General features: G+C 34.3%; 1 protein-coding gene across 1 annotated transcript; it reads right to left on the reverse strand.

Annotated features, from left to right (window-relative positions):
* Window positions 1–2,035: 2,035 nt before the first annotated feature.
* Window positions 2,036–10,576, reverse strand: LOC139496230 (cathepsin K-like). The gene is made up of 7 exons (XM_071284710.1): window positions 10,443–10,576; window positions 8,599–8,704; window positions 7,618–7,770; window positions 7,116–7,239; window positions 5,903–6,003; window positions 5,041–5,312; window positions 2,036–2,295 (listed from the first exon to the last, which is right to left on the reverse strand). Exons 1-7 carry the CDS (start codon window positions 10,574–10,576, stop codon window positions 2,196–2,198), a joined length of 990 nt encoding a protein of 329 aa, XP_071140811.1. The 3' UTR covers window positions 2,036–2,195.
* Window positions 10,577–17,383: the final 6,807 nt, after the last annotated feature.

A 17,383-nucleotide genomic window follows, 5' to 3' on the forward strand; every position in this document is an offset into this window, starting at 1 on the left:
AACTCTTATTTGGGAAAGTATTCGGTTAAGCAGAGTTGGTTTCAAAAGCGTATAAACTGTTCGATATCATATACCATATATCTAAGCGACATCTTGCGAAACAAAAAAACAGCGAAGGTAAAAAAAGTTGGCGGAAGAAAAAAAAAAATAATAATAATAATAATAATCAGAACAAAACCTATAGGTCTTTCAACTGAAAGGTTGAAAGACCTAATAATAATAATCAGAACAAAACCTATAGGTCTTTCAACTGAAAGGTTGAAAGACCTAATAATAATAATAATCAGAACAAAACCTATAGGTCTTTCAACTGAAAGGTTGAAAGACCTAATAATCAGAACAAAAACAATAGGTCTTTCACCTGAAAGGTTGAAAGACCTAATAATAAACAGAAGAAATACAGTAAGGTCTTTCCCTTTTGTAAAAGGAAAGACCTTAATTATCATATATACAAATGGATGAAAATGATATTTATCGGTCGTCCAACTGTCTATATCAATTTGCTCAGTTCTTTATAAAACTCGATCCATATCACGGCTTTGTGACGTCAAATACGTTGACCTGGCCTTAATAACTTTGACCCGGACATATCAGCGACGTCATAATGTTTGAACCGACGTTGATAAGTTTGACCCGAACTTATCAAGTCAACTTCCGGTTGCTGGTGAAACTAAGACAATACTTCCAAAAGACGCAAATGCAGCACGATAAATCGATTATCAGGTTATCGGCATATTAATATTGTAAAATATCAGCTGCTCGACATAATATGCGCTTACTCGACAAAAAGCTTAATATTATGTCTCGCAGCTGATATTTTACGATATCAACATGCAGACAACCTAATAATCGGTACATACATGCAATCGTAATATTAATAATATATATAACAACAAACCAGTGTATTCTCTACGACTATTATTATACAAGTATAATAGTCCAAGGTATACTGATTTCTTGCACTACAATATAATAGTTATTACGGTGAGGTTGAATTTCCTGTCATTTATTCATCATCCAAGCACGAACTTGTATCAGAAAAAAATATCTCTGTAAATTAACCCAAGTTTCAGGTATAGAGATGTGATCTGTTTCTGTGACATGTGCTTTTGACCACCCACAAGAACCTGCGGTCATCCGATGTTCAGTACTTCAGTACTTTGATTATCCAACGCAATCATAGGTTTGAACGTTGTTTTTAATTTAGATTTGTATATATAAATATATACAACTCGTCTAAACACCAACCCAACAATGTTAGATCTGTAAATTTGCTTTCGCAAATGTTTTGTTCTTCCCTCACTAGGATTCAAACCCATGCTACTGAGATATCGTGACACCGAATCGACTGCACTGTATCCGGAGTGCTAGACCATACGACCACTTTGGCTTCACTATATATATACAGAATGTATCATAGGGAACATGTGTATATACTAAGTTTTAAGTTGATCAGATTTTAATTTCATCAAAAACTACCTTGACCAAACAAATGAATCAGAAACGGGATAAACGGCCGAACAGTCACACGGACCGAAAAACATGTCTCTAGGTTGGACATCAAAATTCAAGATGTCGCATTACTATTTGATTCCACTTTCATTTTGTTTCAATTCGGAAATGACTCAAGATCTGAAAGGGTTATAATTATGGGTATTTCAGAAGATTTCCATGACTATCAACCCACTTATCTAATTAAAACAATGATCTTGTCAATCACGATTTTCCTCTAAAACTGCATACTAGTATATCATAGTTGATTCAAATTCAAATATCAAAAACATATAGCGTAGGTAGAAGATGTGGTATGAGTGCCAATAAAACATCTCTCAATCCAAGTCACAATTTATAAAAGTAAACCATTATAGGTCATGGTACGGCCCACACGGAACAGCAAGCTATAAAAATTCACAAAAATGACTAGTGTAAAACCATCCAAAACAGGAAATCAGGGATCTATAAGTAAAAAAAACGAAAAACAAAAACAAACAAAAAATACTTATGAACCACATCAACAAACGACAACCACTGAACATCAGTTTTCTTTTTGGTAATATAAGTTTATTATGTTGTAGTTTGTTTTTATTCAGTTCTAGTTTGTTTGCTTGTCAGTTCTGATCTACAAGTGTTGAGAATCTTTTGAAAGTCACTAAACCATGGGATAACTAGCTAAGTTTGCTATACCACGCTGATCATTAAACCATTGGATAACTCGCCAGGTTTGCTATACCACACTGATTTTTCTTATTTCTTGACATCATAATATAACCATTCATTCCCCAGGAGGTGCCCCAACTGAAAAACAAAAATAGAAATGTTGTAATAACATTTGGTATTTGCTGTGTCTCTTTTTTTCCATTTTTTCTTAATAAGTCTACATCTACTTCCATTAATTCAAAAATAATCGCGAGTTATAAAACACATTTCGAATGAGTTACCTGGGACTATATTATACTAGTATAATATTCCAAGGTGTTACAAGACTTGATGTCAGAAGTTACAGTCCTCTTTATATCCTCTATTACTTTTATTAAATTCTGTCTGAAACAGAGGCAAAGCAAGGGGACTCGCTGGTCTAAAGTATTGTTTTTTTTATTTAATATAGGATTTTTCTATATTTTTCTATAAATGAACTTTATCTTATACTTAATAGAAAAATGAAATAAAAAAAATGGGGTCACCGTTCATTTACGCTCACAATCTGCCTTCGAAAGAAGCATACATTTTTGTTAATGTCTTTTTATTCTGTTGAAGTAACAGGAGAAATAGCGGTAATATCGAAATAAAAAAGAACTAAATTACAGAAGTCGCTTGAAGGAGTAGGTCCGGTAAGGGCCGTTCTTGGCCTCAAATTTCAAGTTCATCTGACGAAAGATTTTGGACACTTTTTGAACACTTAAATGTCTATTTCAATTGATTCAATTATTTTTTGTGAAATATTTTAACTGATTCACTTTTAAAAACGCTCCGATTCAAGCTTATTTATGAAAAATCTATCAAATATGCCAAAAACTGTGATTTTTCATATGGTTTTTGTCAAAAACGAAAGTGGCCGCATCCGTGTTCATCCTCAACCTTTATACATATTATGTATTATCATTAAACACAACTTACATTTCAATATCAAGAATGAACACGAATGCGGCCACTTTCATTTAAGACGGAAACCGTCTAAAATTTAACTAAAATGCTGCAATTGTGAAGATTTCAGTAATTTAGCATGACTTAATGATGCAAGTTCTCGATAAATGTGCATTGCAATGCCAAAATACGCACATATTTATGTAGTCGAGGCATTATACCTTCCAAAAAATAATTAAAAGTTTACATTTAAACAATTTTGTAAAACTGCTATATTTTGGGGCCAAAAAGTGGTCTTACTGAACCTACTCCTTTTACAATTATTTAGTTTATGTACAGCTTATTCGAAATCAACAATAAAAAATATAGGTCACAGATGAGTTGAGAAAGATATTTCAATTTTAATGCCAAAAAATGGCATTTTTGCACCAAAGGGAGATAATTTGGAGCTTTTTCAATGACATCTACATTTCAAAAATCCCCATTTGATAAAGTAACAACTACATTGTACTAAAGGTAATAAATAAAATTTGTAATGAAAACTTAATGTTTATTTTTTTTCTGAAAATCATATACCCGCGAGCCTCCTTAACAAAGACGGTGGTAAAGGGTTATTTTCGTCTAACGTGTTTTGCCATTTTTATTTCATGTGCAGCCGTGAAAAAGGTTCGTTATACACCGTATTTCGTGAAATTGTTAACAAGATCAACGTGCAAGAACATTTTAATTTTTCGTTCATCGAAAAATGGCAATTTTATGTTGCGTTTTTTCGTGCTGATACCCCCGTCCCTTTACGCCCCTCAACAAACTACCACCCTACCTGTTTTTGGCTAACCAATATAACAAACTACAACCCTACCTGTTTTAGGTAACCATTATAACAAACTACAACCCTACCTGTATTTAGCTAACCAATATAAAAGACTACATCCCTATACCCATATTTAGCTAACCAATATAACAGACTACAACCATACCTGTTTTAGCTAACCAATTTAACAGACTACATCCCTATACCTACATGTATGTTTAGCTAACCAATATAACAGACTACAACCCTACCTGTTTTAGCTAACCAATTTAACAGACTACATCCCTATACCTATGTTTAGCTAACCAATATAACAGACTACAACCCTACCTGGTTTTAGCTAACCAATATAACAGACTACATCCCTACATGTTTTTAGCTGACCAATATAACAGACTACATCCCTACATGTTTTTAGCTAACCAATATAACAGACTACAACCCTAACTGTTTTTAGCTGACCAATATAACAGACTACAACCCTACCTGTGTTTAGCTAACCAATATAACAGACTACAACCCTACCTGTTTTTTAGCTAACCAATATAACAGACTAAAACCTTACTTGTTTTAGCTAACCAATATAACAGACTACAACCTTACTTGTTTTAGCTAACCAATATAACAGACTACAACCCTACCTGTGTTTAGCTAACCAATATAACAGACTACAACCCTACCTGTTTTTTAGCTAACCAATATAACAGACTACAAGCCTACCTGTGTTTAGCTAACTAATATAACAGACTACAACCCTACCTGTGTTTAGCTAACCAATATAACAGACTACAACCCTACCTGTTTTTTAGCTAACCAATATAACAGACTACAACCTTACTTGTTTTAGCTAACCAATATAACAGACTACAACCCTACCTGTTTTTTAGCTAACCAATATAACAGACTACAACCTTACTTGTTTTAGCTAACTAATATAACAGACTACAACCTTACTTGTTTTAGCTAACCAATATAACAGACTACAACCCTACCTGTTTTTAGCTGACCAATATAACAGACTACATCCCTACATGTTTTTAGCTAACCAATATAACAGACTACAAGCCTACCTGTGTTTAGCTAACTAATATAACAGACTACAACCCTACCTGTGTTAAGCTAACCAATATAACAGACTACAACCCTACCTGTTTTTAGCTAACCAATATTGTTTCCCTTTGTATGTTCCGTAACCAGTGACCAGTAAAGTATGAGAAAGTATTGTTGACGAACATTGAGGTTCATCGTACACTCCACTCTTATACATCCCAAATGAGGCTTGGTTACCATCTATAGCGACAGCCACTGGACCAATTGACCCAACAGCCACGTATAGGTCATCTTCGTTACCCTTTTTAATGTCGGTATAACCCCGGCAAGTTGCTCCAATCGTGGCATTATTAAAACGACATTTTTCGTTCTGAGAAAAAAAAAATAGTATAGTATCACTGATTGGCGTAACTAGAACTATATATAAGGATCGAAACAAATATTACATATTTATCAAATTCTTATTTCCCTGGCGAGTTGCTAAAACCGTGTCGTTATTGACACGACATTTTTCGTTCTGAGAAAAACAAATTGAATAATATTATATTCACTCATGGATTGGCATACCTAGAACTATAAGAATCGAAAGAAAAAATGGCACATATTTAATTAAATTGTTATACATGTAACGATATTTTTCAGTGTAAATGTATGCACCATAGTAACTCAAGAATCTAAGAGGACTATGTACTCGATAATATCTATCAGAATTTCGTGTGTATTTTAGATTAGTAAATTATCGCAATCTTATTTAATTGCGAAATGACCACGGGAGACTGTAGTTTTGTCACGGATTAGAAGTTCCTTCATAATATAAGTTCCAAAAGGAAAACATATTCTGGAATATTACTATTTGAGTCAAATTAGTGAACATAAATTTGACAGTTAGTGTCCCTTTATAAATATGAATGACTCTTAAAGCCTTTACTTAATTTGTGTTTTGATCAAAGAGAGATATACCTTGCCAACATATGGATAGGATTTCCAAGTATCAATTCCATGATGTTTACGTATAAATTCGTAGCTTTTATCTATAAATCCACCTTCACAGCCTTGATTACCTGAAACAAAAACCATAATTTATTTCCGATGTTTTCTTTCTTCTTTTCTCGTGTCAGAAATTCAAAATACATTAAGGTTTTTAAAAACTATTTATTTTCGTGGATACCAATTTTTGTTGTTTAAGGAAATTTTGCATATTTGTGGATATTTAATTTCGTGGTTTTTGAAAAAGTAATCTGTGATAGCAAGAACATACATATGCATACACAATACTCTTGTTGTTGCATTCCTAATTGCAGCTCGGTTAAGAAGACTATGTGAAGCAATGGTCATCTCCAAGGACAGTGACTAATAAATGTTTTATACTCAATTTGTTCACATGACGATATTTTTCAAATCCGAGATTATCATTCTAGAAATTGCAAATGTAACATGTCAAAAATTACATTAGAAATTTTGAGTTATCCCTCTTTGTATAATGTTCAGCATTTGAAATTTTGTAACATGTCTACATTAGAAATTCTTGAGTTATCTCTCTTTGTATAGAGTTAAGCAAATGAAGTGAAATTTGGAAATTAAATAAAATTGGAAAAAAAAGAGAAAAGATACGACATGTTACACAAAATAAGTAGATATGGTATAATTGCAAATGAGACACCTGTCCATCATAATTAAAATATGTGGATAAAAGCGTACGGTCTTCATCGATGATAAAAAGAATTACAGTATTCACATTTCAAATGCATAATGTTTGAAGTTTAATCATCATTCAACACATTAGCCGTACCAAAGATATTTTGAATCGTGGCGACTTGTTGAAAGTTTTACGGAAGCCATCATTTCATTAATAAATGAATCCACAGTATCAATCTATAATAAAAGATGTGTTGTAACCGCCAATGAGACAACTCTTCACAAGAGACAAAATAACACAGAAATTAACAATCATTGGTCACCGTACGCCCCAACTTCCGAAGCAAGGTTGTCGGCTCTCCGGACATTGCCGAGTTTATGAGCTTTGGTCCTTGCTTGGAAGTTGCGTACGCCCATCAACATAAGCAAAGCCTTTACCGCACAGTCAGATATAAAAGCCCTTCTCCCAAAAAATAAAATAAAATAAAACAAATTGTATGCCTAATCCAGTAAAATTATTTAAAACACTGTGACCTACCTACAGATGTTGAGCAGTCCATTAAATCCTGTACAGACAATGGGACTAATTTCTGATGAGCTCTAAACCACTGGCCTTCTAATGCTCCTATCACAGAGAAGGCCCAGCACGATCCACATTGACCCTTGAAAATTTAAAAAGTGATCATTAATATAAAACGGTGTATAAAAAGAAAATCAGAAAAAAAAATTGCAGATTTTCTGAAATTTTTCGTTTAGTTAATTCACCACTGTAGACCTGAGACTATTCAAACCTTAGTCTACATTTTACAGTTTGAAATATAAATACAATCCTTTTGTGTGACACAGTTCATTTTTAACACGCAGTTTTCTATGCATTGGAATCTTTATATATTTGCACATATTTCAAATGACATTAAACGATTTTGAATTAAATTCCAAAGAATACGATCATCTTTTCGATTTTGACGCTGTGAGTTAGAAACATGTTTCACATAAGACCTGCAATCATTCCTGGGTTTTAGTTTTGGACATGAACATACCTGGTTTCCAACTTCTGTAACATATCCTAATGCTGTCCAATTCATTGTGTCAGGTAGTCGTCCAGCCTCCACTGTTGGAACAAACGGTTTCCCCGGTGTTGGGTTGGCCGATATTTTTAAACCCGTCATTGTTTTTACAAATTCCTCATGTTTCTGTAAAGTGATAAACCTACTAAAATCCTTTGAACTATAATTTGTGATTATTAGCAACGAATAATTTGAATATTGAAAAAAAAGAACGTACAATGTTTCAGAACTTATTCTTTGAAAATACTTTATATCCTCAAAATTTATCCACTTACGTGCATGCATACACAATATTATCGTTTCGTTAGACTTCATCAGTGATCAGAATCTTAGGGAGCTACCATTTGATTTTTATGTGGGGCTGGGATGAAATTTGAAAAAAAAAGGCAGGACAGGAGTTTTGAGTAAAAAAAAAAGGCAGGATGAGCACCTTGCAACTTGGTAAAAAAAAAAGGCAGGATGACAATTTGTGTAAAAAAAAAGGCAGGATAAACAAGTAAAAAAGAGGCGGGACCGAATAGAGTAAAAAGTAAAAAGGCAGGACAGAGTTTACAACTAAAAAAATAGCAGGACAAAATTTTTCATCATCCCCCCCCCCCCCCCCCCCCCCATCAAAATCAAATGGTAGCTCCCTTATTTATATATTTATATATCAGTTCTTTCGTGCAACCAAGTATTTTATGTAGACTAATGCAGATTTTTGTACAGGCTTCTTTGGAATACGTTTCCAAGGGAGTTAGATTAACTGTAGCCAATAATACACACGAAAATAGTTCCAAAAGAATAGTTCTTCAAGCGTTTAAACATCACAGAAATAAAAAGTGGTTGTAAATTCAATCTGGTCAAATACTACCATCTGTATTAAAATATAAAAAAGAAATAAGACAACAAACGCAGAAATTCGTTTTCATAAAGTTCATATAGTTACTTTGTTTTCGAAAAATATATCCTTACCATATCACTGTAGCTATTTAATCCCATGGTATAGGTATGGAGACCTGCTGCAGCCTCAGCATTGTGTTTTTCTGCGTATATTTTATTTTCTTCCCAAATGATGCGTCTGAAATTTATGGAATTTGCAGTTAACCATTCTATTTTGTATTCACTTGTGCTGTAAAACTGGGGCCGGTTTATTGAAACTGTCCCAAATTCGGTCCTAAGAATTTCTTCGGACAGAAGTTATGATAAAGTTAGGACCGACTTACGACACGTCTCCGTATGCACATCGAAGCTATCTTAAGATTATCTTAGCTAGGACGTCTAACTGCTGTCCTAAGTATTGGCGGAAAAGAAAAGGGCAAATTAAAGATTAAACAATAATAATATATTTTATCAAATTTAACCAATTACTATAATTTAAAAAAGATTAATAATTATAGAATGATGAAATTTGAAAAAGGCTGGACAGGAGTTTGGAATAAAACAGGAGAGACAACTTTGCAAAAACTAAAGGCGGATAACAATTTATGTAAAAAAGTCACAATATACTTATAAATGAAAAATAGTTATCAAAGGTAAAAAGAAGGACAGAGATTTCAACCAAAAGAAAGAATGGCAATATTTTTCATCCTAGATCCCCCCTCCCCCTTTCAACCCGCCATAAAAATAAAATAGAACCTATACAAACCATATTTTTTTTATAAAATAACCAACCTAAATATATCCTAAAGTTAAGACCATCCTAAGACCATCTTAAGACATCTAAATTGGTATTCTAAAGTTAGGACAATTCCTAGGATTTTCCTAATTTGCGACATGTTTGATAACCCCCCTTAGGACTAAAATATGTCCTAAGTTGGTCTTAGGACAGGTCCTAATCATAAGAGAGCTTCGATAAACAGGACCCTGGTCTGCCATTCAATCTTAATTTCCGCACCGAAGTAATCAAAAAGTAATATAATATCCCGTCAAAATTATTTGGAACACATCTAGATCTGAATACAGGTGCATGAGATTCAAACATTTACTAGTATCAAGAACAAAACAACAGTACGATTTTACCAATACCAGTATTTTGTTTATTCTAAACACTAAAAGACTTGGCTTGATACACTTAAAAATAGTATGGTATAGTTAGGATTCAGTTTGTCCCAAATCCGTATTATTTTCAACAGTTGTAGTTTAGCACGTTGATTTCCAAAAAGAGCAGAGTATTACCACAACAAGGCAGCACACGCACCCATAAAGTGGAAAGGGAGTATATCAGTAATATATGTTGCAGTACCTTGTTTCCCAATCCCTTATAATTAAAATGTGTAAACTAAACTAGTCACATTTCAGTCCTTACTGAACCTATGAAGTAGGATTTTTTTAAGCGTATCCAGTCATTTAATTCACAGCTTGTCTGGACTATCTCGGTGTCATTTTGTTATGCTTACTTACTATCCATGATACGGAATGCTCTTTAGTTCTACGGTGACATATATAGATTTTATTATCTTAGTCCTTTGGTCTCAAATTATCTGGCGACTGTTATTGTCAATCATCCTGAACATGCATGAAATGTTTGTCACTAAACGTTAAGCAACCAACAATCAATCAATCTTATTAGCAATCATACCATATCTCCTTAGTCTATATTGATATGATTTAGTTCTCTTTCCCCACACTTTGTAGTTATCCAATTGAAATTAACTTTTCCTTTCGCTTTATTTATGTTTTTTAATCTAAAAAAAATAGTCTTTCATTAGTCTCTGTTTAATATATGTATATAGTATTTCAATGCTTTACCTTCTTATATCGTGTGCGTTGCTTTGACTAACAATAATGATAACATTTCAATTACTTGGTGTACGTACCTGTATTTGTCTTCTATTGGATTATAGTTTTTGATGTACTGTTGTTTGAATAATTGCCATTCAGTGTCTGTTGTTGGTTTAGATGTGACCTGGCATATCCAACATAATAATATGGTAAATATTATCAACTGCATCTGCAACAAATAGGCTGTTAAAGTCATCTAGTTATAATGGCTTCGGACAAGTGGCATAATTAATATTTTACTTCAGATGAAAAATGTGTCCTGCATCCTTTTTTGTTGCATTCTCTGTCATGCCTGTTATTTTATGAATTTATTCTGACTTTTTTTAACATAAATTGTCATTCTGCCTTTTTTTAACTCAAAATTCCAGTCCTGCCCTTTTTTTAAATTTCATCCTAACCCCCCCCCCCCCCCCCCCCCCCCAGTTTAATTGAAGTCTGGAGCTGGCATGTCAGTTAACTGCTAGTAGTCTGTTGTTATTTATGTATTATTGTCATTTTGTTTATTTTCTTTGGTTATATCTTCTGACATCAGACTCGGACTTCTCTTGGACTGAATTTTAATGTGCGTATTGTTATGCGTTCACTTTTCCACATTGGCTAGAGGTATAGGGGGAGGGTTGAGATCTCACAAACATGTTTAACCCCGCCGCATTTTTGCGCCTGTCCGAAGTCAGGAGCCTCTGGCCTTTGTTAGTCTTGTATTATTTTAATTTTAGTTTCTTGTGTACAATTTGGAAATTAGTATGGCGTTCATTATCACTGCACTAGTATATATTTGTTTAGGGGCCAGCTGAAGGACGCCTCCAGGTGCGGGAATTTCTCGCTACATTGAAGACCTGTTGGTGACCTTCTGCTGTTGTTTTTTTCTATGGTCGGATTGTTGTCTCTTTGGCACATTCCCCATTTCCATTCTCAATTTTACATATAAGGAGTTTATCAGATTAGATTTAAGATAATAAGATATCACAAAATATAGTATGGTCATAAATGTTTTCTCTGTGGTACATGTAGGCTGTCACAGGCGGATTAAGGGGGGCCGGTCCCCCCCCCTTTTTCAGAGAAAATTTGGTTGTTTTGATAGGGAATAACTGAAGCATGGCCGGAGTGGGTCCTCTCTTAGGAGGTCAGTGGGCTTATGAAAATTTCTGGATCCGCCACTGGCTGTTGTTATTAAATATGAAGTCAGGGATCTACCATTTGATTTTTATGAGGGAGCTAGGATGTACATGTATATGAATAAATAGGCAGGATGAGCACCTTAGCAAAACAAGGCAGTATAACAATTTATGTATGAAAAAGACAGGACTTAATATAGCGAAAAATGAAAATCATGACAGACTGAGAGATTTCAACTAAAAATCATACGAATTTAGGACAAAATTGTTCATCATAGCCCCTAAAACCCAAATGATAGCTCCCTAATTGTTGATTACAAAACAATGTGAATGCTGTTCCCGCACTCTATAAAAAGATTGACTTCATAATTGATAACAGAAGCGGATCGAAGGCAGCGAACAATATGCATTTTTTGTATAAAATTATCCATTTTTTTTCGCCTGCATGTTAGCAGCTCCCCTTGGCAATATTCAATACCCGTGTATTACATTCTTTTTTTCATACATGTATATCCTGGATCTGCTTGAGGGTAGATAGTTCATAATATATTTGTGAATTCGCTTACCTTTGTAAATATATATAAAAGCAAGCCTGCAGTTTAGATTTGTGTTTAAATCAGACTCATCGAAGTGCTGATATACACTAAAGATTAGATATAATAATTCTTAAATATATAATTTTTGTTATCACATAAAGTGTGTCATATGAACAAAATCATATGATTAAGTCTATGTACGTGACGTTGGTTATGTCTTTTTTTTTTTTTTTTGTACGCTCGCTTTGGGTCAGATGCACTTTTTTATACATTTTTATCTCAACATGTGTGTCATATGAACAAAATCATATATCAATTAAGGATGTTTGCTTGTCATCATGATGTTTTGGATTTTTTGTCAGACTTTCGAAATCCTCAGGTTTTATCCATTCGAATGACTTTAAAAAATTTGCCCATGAACCCCCACTTTTCTTTTTATAAATCTTTTACGGGTATATAATGATTAGCCATCTGTAAAAATCTTATAAAATTTTATTTATTTTTTAATAGTTTTGAGAACTTTACTGGTCAATGATAAAGCTATAAAAAATCAAGAGAGAGCATTTTCCCGCCAAAATTCCAATGGCTAATATCTCGAAAACAAGCACAATGACCCCGGCCTTTATTTTTTTCTCTCGCTTTTTTGATTCCCCAATTAATCCCCTATCAATATATATATATTGTGTTATGGAAAGCTATCTATTTTAATATTTATTTTATTAAACTGAGCAGCGAACATCCTTAAGTCAATGTACGTCACGTTGATTAGATCTTTTTATTTTGACTAATATTTGATATATTTTCCACACACACCCTTTTGCCCATTATGGTGGTATAAACTGTTTTCCTTCGTGTATATAGCAAAAATTAATGTACAACTGTTACAATAAACGGACATTATTGTATGTTGCAGTCTCTCCTGTGTAGTAATAAATTATAAAACAAGTGCCAGGCACAGCAATATTTAGAAAATAAACAATAATGTGTACGTAGTAAACGGATGCCACACACGCACTATCCTTTTCTATGTTTAGTGGACCGTGAAATTGGGATAAAAACTCAAATTTGGCATTGAAATTAAAAATATCATATCAAAGGGAACATGTATATTAAGTTTCAAGTTGATTGGACTTCAACTTCATCAAAAACTACCTTGACCAAAAACTTTAACCTGAAATTTGCTCTATCTTATTCTATGTTTAATGAACCATGAAATTGGGGTCAAAACTCTTATTTGGCATGAAAATTAGAAAGATCATATCATACAGCACATGTGTACTAAGTTTCAAGTTGATTGGACTTCAACTTCATCAAAAACTACCTTGACCAAAAACTTTAACCTGAAGCGGGACAGGCGGACGGAAGGACGGACGAATGAACAAACGAACGGACGCACTGATCAGAAACACTATCGTAGGTGGGGCAAAAAAAGTGAATAAGCCATCGACCTAGTAGCCAGTTGTGATACTGTCATGGTTTATTCAACGCTGGAGTACTGTCAACAAGGCTTAGCCAGTGTTGTAGTATTGTTCTAGTTTAGTCATGGATTGAGCATTGTCGTTGTTTAGCTAGCGCTGCAATACTGCCATGGTTAATCCGGGACTGTTTAGCCAGTGTTGTAGTATTGTTCTAGTTTAGCCATGGATTGAGCATTGTCGTTGTTTAGCTAGCGCTGCAATACTGCCATGGTTAATCCGGGACTGTTTAGCCAGTGTTGTAGTATTGTTCTAGTTTAGCCATGGATTGAGCATGGTCGTTGTTTTAGCTAGCGCTGGAATACTGCCATGGTTAACCCGGGACTGTTTAGTCAAGGATGTGATATTGTCTAATAGGCAATTATATTACATCTTTTTTATGTATTCTATACTTATTGACGTTGTAAAATACCAATTACTTATATGGTTTACGGTTAACCATAGCAAAACAAAGACTTATTTTTTTTATATTTATAGGACTTGGGAAGGTTGTAATTATTTCCATGGATCTGCAACTATTAATTTTGTTCCTTTGACGGGTTTCAAAATATCCTTTCATTCATCTTTTATTTTTTTGCAACCCTTTTTAGCTCACCTGGCCCAAAGGGCCAAGTGAGCTTTTCTCATCACTTGGCGTCCGTCGTCCGTCGTCGTCGTCGTCGTTAACTTTTTACATTTTAAACTACTTCTAGAGAACCACTGAATGGAATGAAACCAAACATGGCATGAATTATCCTTATGAGGTGCTGACCAAGTGTTGTTACTTTGTAGCCGATCAATTATCCAAGATGGCCGCCAGCGGGTGGGGGGGGGGGGGGGGGGGGGGGGCTTAGTTTAACATAGGACCCTAGGGGAAATGCATACAAAAGACTTCTTCTAGAGAACCACTGAATGGAATGAAACAAAATATGGCATGAATGTTCCTTATGAGGTGCTGACCAAGTGTTGCTACTTTGTGGCCGATCAAACATCCAAGATGGCCGCCAGCAGGGGGACTTAGTTTAACATAGGACCCTAGGGGAAATGCATACAAATGACTTCTTTTAGAGAACCACTGAATGGAATGAAACAAAACATATTATGAATGTTCCTTATGAGGTGCTGACTAAGTGTTGTTACTTTGTAGCCGATCCATCATCAAAGATGGCCGCCAGCGATGGACTTAGTTTAACATAGGACACTACGGGAAATATATACAAATGTTTTCTTTTAGTGAAATACTGAATGGAATGAAACCAAACATAGCATGAATGATCCTATTGAGATACTGACCAAGTGTTGTTACTTTGTCGCCATTCCAACGTCCAAGATGGCCGCCAGTGGGGGACTTAGTTTAACATAGCACCCTATAGGAAATACATACAAGTTTCTTCTTATAGAGAAGCACTGAATGGAATGAAACCAAACATAGCATAAATGTTCCTTATGAGATGCTGACCAAGTGTTGTTACTTTGTAGCCGATCCATCATCCAAAATGGCCGCCAGTGGAGGACTTAGTTTAACATAGGACCCTATGGGAAATACATACAAATGTCTTCATTTAGTGAACTACTGAATGGAATGAAACTAAAGATAGCATGAATGTTCCTAATGAGATGCTGACCAAGTGTTGTTACTTTGTTGTCAATGCAACATCCAAGATGGCCACCAGTGGGGGGACTTAGTTTAACATAGGACCCTATGGGAAATGCATACACAAGTCTTCTTCTAAAGAACCACTAAATTGAATGAAATCAAACATTATGTATTAAGCATGAATGTTCCTTTCCTTATGAGGTGCTGGCTAAGTGTTGTTACTTTTAGCCAAATTTTATATTTTTTTATATTTCAAAACCCAAGTAGAATCAGGTGAGCAATACAGGCACTTGAGAGACTAGTTTTATTACATTTTGCCTTCAAATATTATATTTATGTATCGTTATCTTCCGGTTAGTTAACCTCTTCAAAATGATGTTACTAATTACTACAATGTCAAACGGCAGTATGTTTTATGCGCTTGTTGGTTTATACCTCTTGAACGTTTTCGGTCCTTATTTTCAAATATTTCGCTCTGAGCGTTTCTAATGTATGTACATCAAGAAAAGCGCTACGTACGCATAAAGGTTATATCGTGTTGTTTTCATTTTTTATGTTGATACTATCGTCAATACATGGCACTTGTTTCCCTTATAAATATAAACCAAATACAAACACTTTGAAAAGGCAAATACACAAAATCCATAAAATGTACTTCAAAAGCATAATTCGATTTTTTTTTATATCAAATGCTATAAGAGGCGGACCTTTTTTTCAATGGAATGCATTAACGAACGAACTAACTAAAACATTTGATTGAAAAGTTTTTTAAAACTTTGTAAGCGGATTAAAAAAAAAAGTGTGTTTCGCTAACACTATCTATCTTTCTAGTAATGCCTACCCGAAAGATTTAATGTATTTGTTGAACTTTGTCACTAGAAAATTCAGACTGTTTCAAAATTACTTACGTACCTATCAAACCTATTTTTAACTCATCTGGTTCGAAGGGCCAAGTTAGCTTTTCTCATCACTTGGCGTCCGTCGTCCATCGTCTGTAGTCCGTCGTCGTCCGTCGTCGTTTACTTTTACAACAATCTTCTCCTCTGAAACTACTGGGCCAAACTTAACCAAACTTGGCCACAATCACCATTGGGGTATTTTGTTTTACAAATGTGTCCAGTGTCGCGGCCAACCAACCAAGATGGCCGCCATGTCTAAAAATAGAACATATGGGTAAAATGTAGATTTTGGCTTATAACTTTGAAACCAAAGCATTGAGAGCAAATCTGTCAGCATGTAAAATTGTTAATCGAGTCAAGCTCTATCTTCCCTAGAAATTTCAAATGAATCGGACAACCAGTTGATAGGTTGCTGCCGCTGAATTGGTAATTTTAAGGAAATTTTGCCGTTTTTTGTTATTATCTTGAATATTATTATAGATAGAGATAAACTGTAATCAGCAATAATGTTCAGCAAAAGCAAAATCTACAAATAAATCAACATAACCAAAACGGTCAGTTGAACCCTTAAGGAGTTATTGCCCTTTATAGCCATTTTTTACCAATTTTTCGTAAATTTGTGTAATCTTCTACAAAAATGTTCTCTGAAACTACGGGGCCAATTTAATCAAACTTAACCAAAATCATTTTAAGGGTATCTAGTTTTAAAAAATGTGTGTGGTGACCCAGCCAACCAACCAAAAGGGGCGCAATGGCTAAAAATAGAACATAGGGGTAAACTGTAGATTTTGGCTGATAACTCTGAAACCAAAGTATTTAGAGCAAATCTTACAAGTGGTTAAATTGTTTATCAAGTCAATATTTATCTGACCTAAAATTTTCAGATGAATTGGACAACTTGTTGTGTTGCTGCCCCCAATTGGTAATTTTTAAAGAACTTTTGCCATTTTTGGGTAATTTTTTTAAATAATATTATACATGTAGATAGAGATAAACTGTAAACACCAATAATGTTCAGCAAAGTAAGATCTACAAATAAGTCTTCATGACCAAAATGGTCAGTTGACCCCTTAAATAGTTATTGCCCTTTAAAGTAAATTTTTAACAATTTTCATTAATTTGGTATTTTTTTGTAAATTTTTACCAAATATTTTCCTCTGTAACGAAAGGACCAAGTTTATTAATATAGATAGATAAAATTGTAAGTAGCAAGAATGTTCAGTAAAGTAAGATCTACAAACAAACACATCACCACCACCAAAACACTATTTTGTCATGAATCCATCTGTGTAATTTGTTTAATATGCACATAGGCCAAGGTGAGCCAAACAGGCTCTTATGAGCCTCTAGTTTCAGCATCTAAGCGAAAATGTGG

Source organism: Mytilus edulis, chromosome 11 (assembly GCF_963676685.1).
Source record: "Mytilus edulis chromosome 11, xbMytEdul2.2, whole genome shotgun sequence".
Lineage (NCBI taxonomy): Eukaryota > Metazoa > Mollusca > Bivalvia > Mytilida > Mytilidae > Mytilus > Mytilus edulis.